A 13,960-nucleotide genomic window follows, 5' to 3' on the forward strand; every position below is an offset into this window, starting at 1 on the left:
TTGCTTGCTGCATAGAACAGCTGGGGAGACGGATGTGTGTGTTCTCCAGAATGTCTCCAATCAGCTCCCCTTGACTGTTATCACATACATGCTCACACACACGAACACACACACAAAAAAAAAGAAAAAAAAAAAAAAAGCCAGAACCTCCTTCCCACCTCTTACAGTTTTAGTGAGAATCAGAACAAAGGTGATTCAACTGGGTCAGTAAAAAACCCAATCAAGCCAGACGATTATAGCTGCGAAAGAGGCAAACATGAGCACGGGAGTTCCCAGTGGGATCTCTCCCGTGACTCGGGTTCCCGGTAGGAGGAGACCCCTCGAGCTCAGAGGGAAATGCCCAAATGTTTGCCAGTTTGCCGCTGCCACTCACCAGAGGCCCGAGACCCCTCGGCCCGGAGTGACCGGGAATTTCCCAGACTCCCTCCCGCTCCAGGCTCCCGTCTCCAGGCTCCCGCCCCGCATCATCCATATTCATAAGGGGCGTGGCCTGCGCATACTGTATATTCATTATTCATGAAGTTTCGCGCGCTTTTGACCACGTGGGCCGGTTTTCGCGCGGAGTGCGGCCGGGCAGGAAGCGGCGGAGATGGCGGTGAGACTGGGACTGGGACTGGGAGTAGGACTGGGAGTAGGACTGGGACTGGGAAGCCATGGAGTTGGGGTGCGGGACCCGAGTCCTCCCCAGGGAGACTTGGCGCTGCCGTCGTGCGGGGTCCCGAAAGGATTTCGGGGCGGGGGGGTGTTGGGGGGATAATGTGGGTGCTCTCGGCGGGGGACACCCGAAACGCCGACGGAAAATTCCCCCGTGGACTGCGCCGGAGAGGAGAGCCAGGCCAGGACAGGATCGAGCCCTTCCCCTCCGCTCCGTCTGCGCTGGGCTCGGAGGATGGATTTACACCCCCCCCAGCCCCACCATGTGTTTCCATTGTCATTTGCGAGGAGGGTTAATTATTATTATTATTATAACTCACCGGTGATCCGTGCCCCCCTTCTGACCGCCACCCCCATCGCAGAGGCCCCTGGAAGCACTGATCCCCCCGCGGCCCCGGGCCCCCCGGCCTCACCCCCTCCCTCCTGCCCTCGCAGGACTCCTCCGAGTCGCAGACGGCGGTGACCAGCCCCTTGCGGAGCTCCCGCCGAGGCGATGCGTTCACCTCCAGCCCCGGCCGGGACCTGCCCCCTTTCGAGGATGAGTCCGAAGGGCTCCTGGGCACCGGGGGGCTCCCCGAAGAGGAGGAGGAAGAAGGGGAAGAGCTCATCGGGGAAGGGATGGAAAGGTAAGGAAAGCGATGGGAGCCGGCTTCTGCCGAGGGTTGTGTCCGTGGATGGGATGCTGGGCACCGTCGGTGCAGCCAGCGAGGTGGAGGGGTGCTCTCAGCCGTGGTGGGGTCCCTCTGTGTGCTCGTAGGTGGGGTGAGAGAGCTGAAGAGCTGCCACACAGTGGACAGAGGTCGGGGCGTGTTGTCATTTGACTCCTGGGAGAACTGAGCAAAGCTGGGAGCAAAGTGTTATCGTGGTCCAGAGTGGGTAAACCACGATCTCCCCAGATGCATGATGTGTGTCCGGCCGAGTTTTTTACTCCTGCGGGCATAAATTTTGATGTTTTTTTTTTTAATGCCAGGCTGCTGGCAAGCTGAGGAACTTCACAACACAAAGGCTTGAATGCTGGCATTCCTAACCATGGTTCTGGAGCCTTGGCATTTGTAACAGTGCTGCTGCAGGGCATCATCCATTGTAAAGTGTCTTCCTGCTTAACACATTTTTGTCCTGCTGCAGAACAACTGTCCTGACACTTGCCCAGCAGGAGCCAGAGAAGGGCAGGAGAAGGGCTTTCCTGGCCTGATTCCATGCTCTGTGTGTGTCCTAGGGACTACCGCCCCATTCCTGAGCTGGATGTGTACGAGGCAGAGGGCCTGGCCCTGGATGATGAGGAGGTGGAGGAGCTGACTGCCAGCCAGCGGGAAGCTGCAGAGCGGGAGATGAGGCAGCGGGACCGGGAGCTGGAGCAGGGCATGGGCCGCATGCGGAGGGGGCTGCTCTACGGTAGGTGGAACGAGCTGTACCAGGTGGGCTGCTGATCCTCCTGTGGTTGACTGTAACCTGGTCTGGGTGGACTCCTTCTCTCAGATTAGCAGGGATGTCTCTAGAGCTCTGGTGTATTTGGGCTTGGTGTGTTCTTCTATGTTACCACTGAACTAAAGTCAGGATCCTGGGCCAGTATTAAAGGGTTGGGATTCTACCGAGTGTATGCTATAGGGTTTGTTGGTGTTGTTGTTCCTGTAGAGACTTTTGTGGGCTGAATGGGGGGCCTTTGATGAATTTAGAAGCCTCTCTTGTGTTTCTGTTTCTGTCCATTCACTACAGTAATGGACATGAATGTTTGCTGTTGCATACAAATCTAACTATTCACACCCCTAAAGTCCTTAGCTATGTTGTGGAAGATGTGGGAGCCACAATAGAACTGGATTTAGGCTGGCCCTGGGACGTCTCTTAGTTTATATCCCAGGCTCTGACCTATTTGCTTCCACAGCCCATGTAATCTGACTGTGACTAATCCAAAGAGTGGGAATGGGAATCCCAGCTCTTCAACACTTTTTCCTCCCAACCCTTAGACAGCGACGATGAAGATGAAGACCGTCCCTCACGGAAGAGGCGGCTGGCAGAACGGGCTGCCGAAGGCGTGGAAGAGGAGGATGAGGACATGATCGAGAGCATCGAGAACCTGGAAGACATGAAAGGACATTCCGTGCGGGAGTGGGTTTCCATGGCAGCTCCACGCCTTGAGATCTACCACCGCTTCAAGAACTTCCTGAAGACTCATGTGGATGACCATGGGCACAATGTCTTCAAGGAGAGGATCAGTGACATGTGCAAAGGTAGGGCTGAGTGATTAGAGGCTCTCTCTCTCCTCTTTATGTGGGTCACAGTACTTTGTGGGGGTCTGGTCCAGAGGTGGATTTTTTTTTTCTGCCTGCCCTCTTTGTTCCAGACATTGAGTCAGCACTTTAAGAAAGTCTCATGCTGATGGAGATAAATGAATAATGGAAACATGTCTACTATCTTCTTTGATTCTGGCTGACTAATTAGAAGGCCCCTGGCGTCTGGTGCTCATTAATATTCATTTTGTAGAAATGCTAGCAAAAGAATATGTGGGGCAGCAGACAGTGGTCTGCAAGTTTGTGATCTGAAAGAGACAACAATTGCTTGCTGTCTGCGCCAGTAACTTTCTCACACTGGAAAGTGGATTATCCAGCAAGGGGACACAAATAGAGCTTGTGACTTTGGAAACCGTGTCAGTGTTGCGGCCTTGTATTCTGACTAGGCACTGCCAGAAGAAGCAGTCATTAAGGCTGTCATTGATTAATTTTAAAAGCAGAAATTGTCACATCTAGGAACAGCTCATGTAACTGTACTTGTTTTGTATTTCTTCTTTATATTGAGCAGAAGCTTGAGCCATGGAACAGGATCAGTTTTATACAGCTAGGAAATAAAAGGCATTTGTCTCATCCTTTTTCACAAACATAAGACACTGGAGGTTTTTTGCCAGCCATTCAGCACACATAATGTCTCTCCTATTAACTTCAGTTTCCTGGAGGTCTCTGAGAGAGTTGTGTGTTGGGCTGAGGCTTTTGAATCTCAGGAACATTGAGCCTGGGAAGTATCTGTGCAGAACTAGAGAGAAACAATCAGAACCTTGGTACTGATGAAGAATTTGTTAGAGAAATCAATTTAAAAGAGTTTTCCACCCATTTTCAAACTGTTGACTTTGAAACATTTTTCAGGGAAGGTGCAGACATTGCAGCCTGCAGGATACAGGCTTGTCTGTTCTGGCTGTCCTTTGCAAACTCCTTGAGTGAGCAGGCTGAAATTATAATTCACCCCATCTTTTTCTTAAGAAAACAGAGAGAGTCTGGTGGTGAACTATGAGGATCTGGCAGCCCAGGAACATGTCCTTGCCTACTTTCTGCCTGAGGCCCCAGCAGAAATGCTGAAGATCTTTGATGAGGCAGCCAAGGAAGTGGTGTTGGCCATGTACCCCAAATACGATCGTATTGCTCAGGAGATCCATGTCCGCATCTCCCACCTCCCTCTGGTGGAAGAGCTGCGGTCACTCAGGTAAGCAGCAGAATTACCAGCAGTGGCTGTGGGGCCTGCAACAGGCTTTGGGGGCCTTGAGGGGGCTCACCTGTGAGCTAAACCTCTGGGTAGGTCTGACAGGATGACTGAAGTTATCACAGGGAAAAAGTCATATTAAGGATGAACTTCCAAGATAAAACACAAACATTGGTAGAAAACTTGTGCTTTGTAGCAAGAGTGTTTCTGTAGGGTGTTTTGCCTTCTGTGCCCTGCATCCAGGGCATCAGTGTCCTCTCTTTCCTCAGGCAACTGCACCTGAATCAGTTGATCCGGACCAGCGGAGTGGTGACAAGTTGCACAGGGGTCCTGCCTCAGCTCAGCATGGTCAAATACAACTGCAGCAAGTGCCGCTTCATCCTGGGACCCTTTTTTCAGTCCCAGAACCAGGAGGTGAAACCCGGTTCATGCCCAGAGTGTCAGTCTCTTGGCCCCTTTGAAATCAACATGGAAGAGGTAAGAGATGATGTGCTTGTCTGGATGGGCCTGGCTGCTCGTCCTGCTTCACCGCCTGTTCCTCCCACCCTTTGAACAGCTTGGTGTAGGGAGTCTGCTGCTATATCCAGGGGTCTGTGAAGATAGCTTTTTGAGCTCTTGACCTGAATGTACTCAGTTTAGCAGCCAAAAGTAAGTTACTGTCACACTGTGTTTGGATTGAATCGTTTGCCACAGTCATCTCTGTGGTACACAGTGATTTATCCATATTTTAGAAATGCAGACACAGACTGTCCAGCTCTCCTTCTTCCCAAGTTAGGTCAGTATGTTTTGAACTGTCAGCTTAGGAAACCAGAAGACAGTAGCAAAATCATTGATGTAGAGCTTCTACCTTTAACCATCACAAGTGAAGCATCTTCCTCCTAGGAACTGGTCCAGTATTTGAGTGGGCAAACACTGTGGAGGCTGAAACACAGTGGTGAGATGCGGCAAAGTGCTTTCCCATCCCCATTGTTGTCTGTCGTATCCTGGAATTGCTCCTCACAACCTCCATCCTCTCATGCTCTTAGTTTTCTAACCAAAGTGTAGTAAGTCCTTCTTTGGTGAGGGGAAAAGCATCATCTATGCTGATGGCTGCCAGACCTGCTGGGTACCTTTTGTTCCTTTCTGCAGACAGTCTATCAGAACTATCAGCGCATCAAGATCCAGGAGAGCCCTGGGAAGGTGGCTGCTGGCAGGCTGCCCCGCTCCAAGGATGCCATTCTCCTCGCTGACCTGGTGGACAGTTGCAAGCCAGGGGATGAGATTGTGAGTACATTGTTCAAGTATGGGGTGAGCACAAAACATTTTTAAATTCTGACAGTGACATCACTGGAACGTCCGTGGGGATGTGGGGAGGGATTATCTTTGGATTTGGGCAGCGACTTATCTTAAAATGGAAAGAAGGGGCTGCATTATACTGTGCAGGCACTGACACAGCATTCCCTGCTTCCCAGGAGCTCACAGGGATCTACCACAACAACTATGATGGCTCCTTGAACACTGCCAATGGGTTTCCAGTATTCGCCACTGTGATCCTGGCCAACCACATTGCCAGGAAGGACAACAAGCTGGCTGTTGGAGAACTGACTGATGAAGATGTGAAAGTGATTGTGGGTCTGTCCAAGGATGAGCAAATTGGAGAGAAGGTGGGTTAGCTTCAGAGATCCCTTGTTTTCCTTTTGACAGCTTGCCGTGTCAGCTGGCCAAACAGTGGTTAAAGGAATCTTTAGAAATTCCAGTTCCCTCTGAATGGTCTTCTGTAGCTCTCAGACAGCTGTTGATGAGAGTCAGTTATAGGATGGAACTAAGTAAGAAAGTTTCTTTGTACTATTGGAGGTCAGATTTTCTGTTTCTCCCCTTCCTTCTCTGAGCCTTCTACATCCCAACTGGGCTGAAAGACAGGAGAGAGGCACTCACACTGCTTATATCTGATCAGATTTCTCTCCCTGTATCTTGAAAGCAAAGCAGGGGAAATACTCTGAGAGGCCAATGACTGCATCTCCAATGCCCTTAAGAGGGTGTTATTACTTACTTTAAGCTATGGTAGACATCTTAGCTTTGTTTCCTCTCTATGCTAAGGCCTGAACACAATACTTGAAAGAACAAAGCTCCTGGATTGGTGCATGTTCGACCTTACTTGGGTCAGGTTTAAGCTCTGTAATGGGGCACTTCGTTCTGTTGCCTTAGATGTGCTGTTCTTACAGTAACAGCTGTTGCAGTGGATGCAGAAGCTTCAGTCGATGCAAGGACTGTTCTGACATGAGTATTGTCCAGCACTTGGTTATTTTCAGAATATTCTTGGGAAAATGAGCCAGTTTTCCTTAATGTCTGACTATGATGACAATTCAGGCGTGGCATAGCCCATTCCACTATTATCATGTGCAGTGAGTAAGCCTTGGATCAAGGTCTCCAGCTTTACAACAGCTGATAACAGCCAGTGTGATGTGCATTGTGTACAACAGGGTTGTGGAGGCAGTGGCAGCAGCTTCCAGTACCAGACTAAATAATCTGCCATGCCCCAACAGCACCATTTTTGTGAAGCTCCTTTAGGGGACACTGGGTGGGTAGTTACCTTTGAAAAAGCCTCCACATGCTGGATAATAAAATACTCTTTGGAGAGAGCAGTACCTTAAGAGTGGCTTTAGATGTGTCACCTTGCTGATGTTCATGCAAAATTCTGCCCAGAATGGGAAATGGACAACTCCTCTGACTTTCCTTTCAGATTTTTGCCAGCATTGCTCCATCTATTTATGGACATGAAGATATCAAGAGGGGCTTGGCTTTGGCTCTCTTTGGTGGAGAGCCCAAAAATCCAGGTGAGTGTCACTTTTGTCACTTGGGCCTCACTTAGCAGAGGACAGATCTGTGCTGTTGCAATGAGAGAGATTACAGTTGTCTGAGTGGCTTGGTGACAGACAAGGTAACAGGCTGAGGGATACCTGCAGTTGAAATGGCTGCTTTTATCACACTGAAAACTCTGTTGTGACAGTAGAAATGCTAGGACTGAAAATAGCTCCTGCTGCAAACTTAGGCAAGTTTTTATCCCTCCTCTACAAAGTCATGTTCAATGCCCCTTCAGAGGTTTGACCTTTTGGCACCCTGATCTGTTACAATCTTCTGAGAAGGATGTGTTCAGCAGGGAGCAGGATTAGAAAGTCCCTTTTACAAACTTGACCACCTCCTAAGCTGATTTTCTTTTTCCCTCAACTTCCCTGTGAACTGGCTGTCCTGCCTGCTGGTTGCCCTCCCTTCAGCTTTGTGGTGCTCAGGGCAGGGTTGCTGTCAAGGCATGCACTCAGCTGCCAACGTGGCTTTCCTGTGACTTTTGTAGGTGGCAAACACAAAGTCCGTGGTGACATCAACGTGCTTCTGTGTGGAGACCCCGGTACTGCGAAATCCCAGTTTCTTAAATACATAGAGAAGGCATCGAGCAGAGCAATTTTCACCACTGGCCAGGGTGCTTCTGCTGTGGGCCTCACAGCCTACGTCCAGCGGCACCCAGTCAGCAAGGAGTGGACTTTGGAGGCAGGAGCCCTCGTGCTGGCTGACAGAGGTGTCTGCCTGATCGATGAATTCGACAAGGTGAGCCCAGCTTCCTCTCTCTGGGAGGGATTAGTTGTGAAGGGACCAGCTGTAACCTCTGCAGTGAGGACACGGTGTAACTCCAGGGGACGTCACCCAGCTGACCAAGGTTGCTGCCCTTTGCTCAGTCCCTTGCTGGTCCATAGTGCAGTTTGCTGCCTTTTCAGAGCATCAGGGGCTGATTCCCCTTGGTGTGTTGGGCAAAGGGGTATAGACACAGGCTCAGAGTCCTTCTTGCTTTCCTGTAGATGAATGATCAGGATAGGACCAGCATCCACGAAGCCATGGAACAGCAAAGCATTTCCATCTCCAAAGCAGGCATAGTCACATCCTTGCAAGCTCGTTGCACTGTTATTGCTGCTGCCAATCCCATAGGTAAGTGCTGAGAATCTACAGGATCATGTCAGTCTTGCAGCGTCAATGCACAGTCATGAGAGCTGTGGCAGAGCTTCCCTTCCCTCTGTGTGGTTCCCTCAGTCTGGAGTGGAGATCAAGTGAGCAGTAGAGTCTTCAGGAAAGTGCTGAAGGTCTGTGCTTGCTCCAAAGCTTCAGCCTTGGTGCCCATGTTTGACTTGGGTTGTCTCTGTGCTCCAGGTGGACGATACGACCCGTCATTAACGTTCTCAGAGAATGTGGACCTGACAGAGCCCATCATCTCTCGATTTGATATCCTGTGTGTGGTGCGAGACACAGTGGACCCTGTGCAGGTACAGGCTGTGCTGTGAATATGAGCTTGTGCTGGGCTTGCAGTGCTGCTCTTGGGCTGCTCAGCTGCTGTTGCCCATTGAGTTTTTCTGTCCAGTGAGTGTGTTCAGTGTCTATTAGCCTACTCCTCTCTTGCAGGATGAAATGCTTGCCCGGTTTGTTGTTGGCAGCCACGTCAAGCACCACCCAAGTAGCAAGGAGGCAGTGAATGGGGACGCTGATGAGGTCATTCTTCCCAACACGTACGGGGTTGAACCCATTCCTCAAGAGATCCTGAGGAAATACATCGTCTATGCCAAAGAGAAAGTCCACCCCAAACTCAACCAGATGGACCAGGACAAGGTGGCCAGGATGTACAGTGACCTCAGGAAGGAGTCCATGGTGAGAATACTGAGGAAAGGGGGGAAGAAACATGTATCTAGTCTGCAAATCAGCCTGAGACTGCTCCAGCATATGTTGACACATTCTTGCCTTTCCCATCACAAAAGTCTGTGCCACTGTTTTGTGAGAGACAGGCAGATCCTGCAGTGTCTGCTGAACAGATGATTCTTCATCTAAATGCAGAGTCTTGCCTGTTGGTGATGTGTGGACTGATGGGCTGGACACATGTATAGTGCCTGCCATGGCAAAGTCCTCTTGTCACCCAGTCTGGCAGGCCCACAGGAGATGTTTGCATTCACTCAAACCCATATGCTCCTGCTACATTACAGGGAGCCATTATCTGTAGAATTGCTCTTCTCTTTTGTCTGTGGGATCTCTCAGGCTCATTTTATGCTCTCCAAGTGGAAGAGAGAAATTTGTTGAGGTCAGAGGGAGATTTTTGGAGCTTGGGAAAACTATAGCTTTTCTTTTTTGAGCAGCTTTTTGTTTCCTTAATTCCTCAAAAAAGTTACTGGAGAAAACTGGTTTCTGACCCTGGAAAGGCCTTAAACAGTGGCAAAGAGTGACCCCACAGCATCCCCTCGCACCATGCTGAATTCAGATGAGCAGGCTGTGCCAGGCTGTGTGGCTGTGCCAGCAGGTGGCAGAGCCTCCTTAGCCTGAGTCCGCTCAGAGGTCCAGAGCAGCTTCCTTCCATGTGAAAGGAGTTGGATCCTGGGCCTGAAGCCACCTGTCTTGCCCTGTGTCTTATACCCTCCAGTAAGGTGTTGCCTCCTCCTCTCTGCCCTCAGGCGACCGGCAGCATCCCCATCACGGTGCGGCACATCGAGTCCATGATCCGCATGGCCGAGGCTCACGCCCGCATGCACCTGCGGGACTACGTGGTGGAGGATGATGTCAACATGGCCATCCGGGTGATGCTGGAGAGCTTCATCGACACGCAGAAGTTCAGCGTCATGCGGAGCATGCGCAAGGTGGGTGCCGGCTGAGCTGAGTGCTGGAGCTGCACCCCAGACCCCCAGCTTCAACTGCAGCCTCCTGGCACTGCCCTGGCTCTGGGAAGAGACTCTTCCATGCTCTGCAGGGGTCTGTCCTCTAGAGCCAGGTGCTGAGCCCGTGTAAATGGAGTACTGTGGGTCTGAAGTGTTAAGTTCCTTGTCTGACCATCCAGGAGCCACTCTGGCAGTCACACTTGCACCACCTCTGCTGGGACCGAGGCCCCTTTGCAGCTACACACTGCACACTCACACAGTCAGACAAGGTTTCTTTAGCAGCTCTATTCCAGGTTTCCCACAGCAGAGTCTCAGATGTCTGGATCCTTAAAATAATTTAATTGTGGTGCAATAAGAAAACAGTTCAAGCTGGGTGCCTCTGAGGAGGGACCCCAAACAAGGCGTTGTTCCATGACTGCCCATCGTTAGTCTCAGGTGGGGCAATGATTTTGTTGGGCCTGACAAGGAAGTGTACCCTGAGCCTCTCTATTGAAAGCACTGCCGTATCTCTCCTTTTTTTACACCTTCCCTGCTATTTTGGCACAAGGCTTCCACTGCTGCTGCCATCAGGTGACTGAGCTGAGCAGGCAGTTGGTTTCTTCACGTTTTAGTAGGGTCCTTAGGGACATTTTGCCATGGGGCAGCACTCACTCTGGTTTAGTGTGCAGTCTGCCCTTTTCTCTGAGCAGCAGGGCCTGGCTCCGAACAGCTCTTGGCTGGCCACAGCCTGGCAGTTATCCACTGTTGAGTGTCTGCCCTCTGTCTGGACGACTCGTGGCCTCTCTCTTTGGCCGCAAACAACCAGCCAAGTGTGAACGTCTGCTGGGGAGACCCAGGGCAGTCTGGGTTAAGGGAAGCTGCTCTGTGCTTTCCTCAGGACCAGCCCTCCCACAGCTGTGTCCCTGTGGGCAGCAGACCTCCACAGCAGTGCACTGCTGACCCCCAAGAGGCACCAGGGTGCCCCCAGAGATTTCAGATGGAAATAAGAGCAGTCAGAGCAGCCACAACAGAGGAGTGTTGTGGCTGTCAGAGAGCTGCCCTGCATGTGCAGGTGGCAGCTTGTCAAGACCAAAGTCACTTGAGAAACACTAAGGGCACAGATGACAGCAGTGTCATTTGGTTCCCCCTGTGCTCTGTGGGAGGAGGGGGTTGGTTAGTGTTGGGCACGGGAGACTGCAGTGCATCACTCTGTTCCTCATGGCTCATCTCATCCTTCCTCCCAGACATTCTCCCGCTACCTTTCATTCAAGCGAGACAACAATGAGCTGCTGCTGTTCATCCTGAAGCAGCTGGTCGCAGAGCAGGTGATGTACCAGAGAAACCGCTATGGAGCCCAGCAAGACACCATAGAGGTCCCAGAGAAGGACCTGGTGGACAAGGTATGGGCTTACAACAAGCTGCCTCTGGGGTTGGTTCATGCTCTCTCTCTGCAGCCTCAGAACCAGAGGCACTCTCAGACTTGTAACTTCTTTTCCTGCACTGTGATACCAAAAAAAAAGACTGGTGTTAATCAGTTTAACCCAGCATCCTCTCTTGTCTGGAAGCACCATATTCTTCCCCCTCTGTTCTCATGCACACTTGTGAAGCTTTAGGGTTGGAGTGGTAAATCCTGCAGTATGGTGCTTTGCAGGTGAATGACAACTCAAGTACCCTGGCATCTGCATTTGAAGAAGCAAAAAGCAGAAAAATCTCTGTGTATGAACTTTTCCAATCCCTCCTGGGGCTCACTCGCCTTCTCCTTAATGCATCCTTATCCCGGTCCAAAGACTACACTCCTGACTTGGCCTTTCTGTGCAAAGTATTGACCTTACTTGGCACTAAAGCAGTGTTGGACTCCTGGGTTGCTGCTTTTCTGCTCCTTGCATGGAATGTGCATAGTAACTACTTCCAAAGCCACAGCTTGGTGCTGCTGGTGTGACCACCCCCAGTCAGGGGTCTCTTGCAAAACCCTTACACTGGGTGAGGTACTGGGGGGGTTTTTGGTTAGGAGCTACATTCTAGCTCTAGTGGGAGTAAAAGGACGAGCTGAGAGCAGGCAGATGCTGAGCCAGCATCTTTTCTTTGCTCAGCTCAGCTCTGCCAATGCTTCTTTCCTCCTGACCTGCAGTCTCCCCTGCTACTGCAGTTCTGGTTCCTGCTGAGCAGAGCAGAGGTTGCTGACTGTCAAATTTTTATGCAGTCTCTGCTATGGAAAACCACATGGTTCTTATTTTTATTAAATAAACATTTACTTCTCCCCTCCCTCCTTCTCCTCCTCCTCCTCCCAGGCTCGTCAGATCAACATCCACAACCTCTCAGCCTTCTTTGACAGTGAAGTGTTCAAGATGAACAGGTTCAGCCGGGATGTGAAGCGGAAGCTGATTGTCCAGCAGTTCTGAGGCTGGCAGCAGAGTCTGCCACGTTCTTCTGTGAGATGAGACCTCTTGTCTTCCAGCCCTCCAGGAATGCTACAGAGATCCTGAGCTGGAGGGACTAGGCTGCACATTCTCTTGCTTGCTTTGTGCCTTATGGATTAAGGGAGTGCTGAGCTGCTGAAGACCTTGTAAATAGAACAGAATTAAGTAGTTAAATGCCCAGTCAAGTCTGTTTAGCAACTTTGTTCACTATTTTGCCTTGTAGCTAAGCACAGCAGGGAGAGAATTGCTGGCCATATACATGGCATGTTTGCTGTTTGTTTGTCACTAGTTGTTACGGGCTCCTCTGCAGGAGGGACCGAGCGGGAACATTCGAAAAGCATTATCCACACCCCTTGGTTTGCAAGCACCCTCAGGGATTCTCTGTTCCCATCTCTGGCGACTGTACAGCCTGATGGGTGATAATTGAGACTGCTTTCAACTCTCCATGAACCAGCCAGCCTCTCTGCTCCAGGCCCTTGTGCCTGACACTTGACATTTCCCCAGGTGCCCACATGGGCTGACCTTGTGCTTGGTTTCTGCAGGGGAGGAGCGGGGAGGCAGAGGAAGATGAGAACTGAAACAAAGCGTAACTATTTCTGATATTAATGATGATCTGTGTGGGCAGTGGAAACTTCTATACCTGCTGGGGAATGTCCAGAAGCCCCAGCAAAGAGGCTTCCCTTGCCTTACTGGCTGTTATCTATGTGCAGCTGTCAGCAGATGTCAATTTATGCTGGATCAAAGTACTACCTTTGGCACCCCCTCTCACACCCGTTTGTTAAGGTTGAAGTACCCATAGTGCTGGTTTTGGGCATAGCAATGGAGGAGGAGCCCTGAGCTGAATGTTTTCAGGGGGGACAGGATGGGCTCAGTGTTCTTATGCAATTTTCTTGCTGTATGTGTTTTAAATACATTTAAATACATTTGTTTTTCAATACTCTGTGTTTCCTGCTCTTTTGGGAACTCCTGCAGCCAAGGGGGAAAGCAAGAGTGTAAGCAAGCAACTTGGATGCTGGAATAGCTGTTCAGCAGTTTGTGGGGTTGGTTTTGGGTACAGACACATCCCATATATGCACTTCAAGTTAGTAGAAACTGACAGTGCCCAGGACATGGTTACCCACAGGACAGTGTCATGAATTCTGCCTTTCCCACCAAAGGCCTGCCTACAGTGGCTCCTTCCCTATCTTGCTTGCTTATGTCTGTATCCCAAGATAACAGACTGTCCTATAACAGTTATGTATTTCCCACTTCCCTTCTGTATGCACGCTTGGGTTAGACAGCCTTGATCTCACATCCTGGCTGCCACTTGGATTCCAGTCTGGGCAAGATGCAGCTGAGGTCTGCAGTGAATGTGCTTTGCCTGGCCAGAGCTGCGGGACTGTAAGGCATCTCAGCCTCCAGCCTGAGCTCGAGGGAATTTGTCAGCTGGCTACTGCAGTTCTGTGCTGGCCAAGCAGACATGTCCCTGGCTGCTGACACCGACACCGTGGGGTTTGTCACGGTGATGTGCGTGCGTGTGTCCTCTCAGCCTGGTTGTTACTGGGAGCCAGCAGTGCTTGAACCCTGCTGGGGGCTGAGCACGTGACTCTCAGCCTGAAACTGGCTCGACGTGTTGCCTTTTCTGTCTGCCAGCTCCCTCCTGTGTATTTGTTTAACTGTTTTGGCTGTTTTCTTCTCTTCCCACTGGGTCTGTGTCTACCAGGGCTTTCTGCAGTCAGCCCACAGAGATACTTGCCTGGCATTCCCTCGCTGCTTGATTGAGCCCTTTGCCCCTGAATGTGTGCCTGGGTC

The 13,960-nt window shown here is 50.8% G+C and overlaps 1 protein-coding gene across 1 annotated transcript; it reads left to right on the forward strand.

Moving 5' to 3' along the window:
- The first annotated feature begins 558 nt into the window (after positions 1–558).
- Positions 559–13,106, forward strand: MCM2 (minichromosome maintenance complex component 2). The gene is made up of 16 exons (XM_050313200.1): positions 559–595; positions 1,090–1,280; positions 1,871–2,046; positions 2,616–2,879; positions 3,900–4,119; positions 4,386–4,593; positions 5,245–5,379; positions 5,568–5,759; positions 6,836–6,929; positions 7,445–7,695; positions 7,944–8,070; positions 8,290–8,402; positions 8,539–8,781; positions 9,573–9,755; positions 10,997–11,152; positions 12,041–13,106. Exons 1-16 carry the CDS (start codon positions 590–592, stop codon positions 12,149–12,151), a joined length of 2,670 nt encoding a protein of 889 aa, XP_050169157.1. The 5' UTR covers positions 559–589; the 3' UTR covers positions 12,152–13,106.
- The last annotated feature ends 854 nt before the right edge of the window (positions 13,107–13,960 follow it).

The sequence above is a fragment of the Myiozetetes cayanensis genome, unplaced genomic scaffold (genome assembly GCF_022539395.1).
Source record: "Myiozetetes cayanensis isolate MyiCay16 unplaced genomic scaffold, myiCay2020 scf18, whole genome shotgun sequence".
Classification (NCBI taxonomy): domain Eukaryota; kingdom Metazoa; phylum Chordata; class Aves; order Passeriformes; family Tyrannidae; genus Myiozetetes; species Myiozetetes cayanensis.

Excerpts from the sequence above, each read along its gene's own strand:
- MCM2 (XM_050313200.1), top strand. Across the intron at positions 4,594-5,244 it reads TTGAAATCAACATGGAAGAG|ACAGTCTATCAGAACTATCA; the intron begins GTAAGAGATGAT and ends TCCTTTCTGCAG. Across the intron at positions 8,403-8,538 it reads ACACAGTGGACCCTGTGCAG|GATGAAATGCTTGCCCGGTT; the intron begins GTACAGGCTGTG and ends CCTCTCTTGCAG.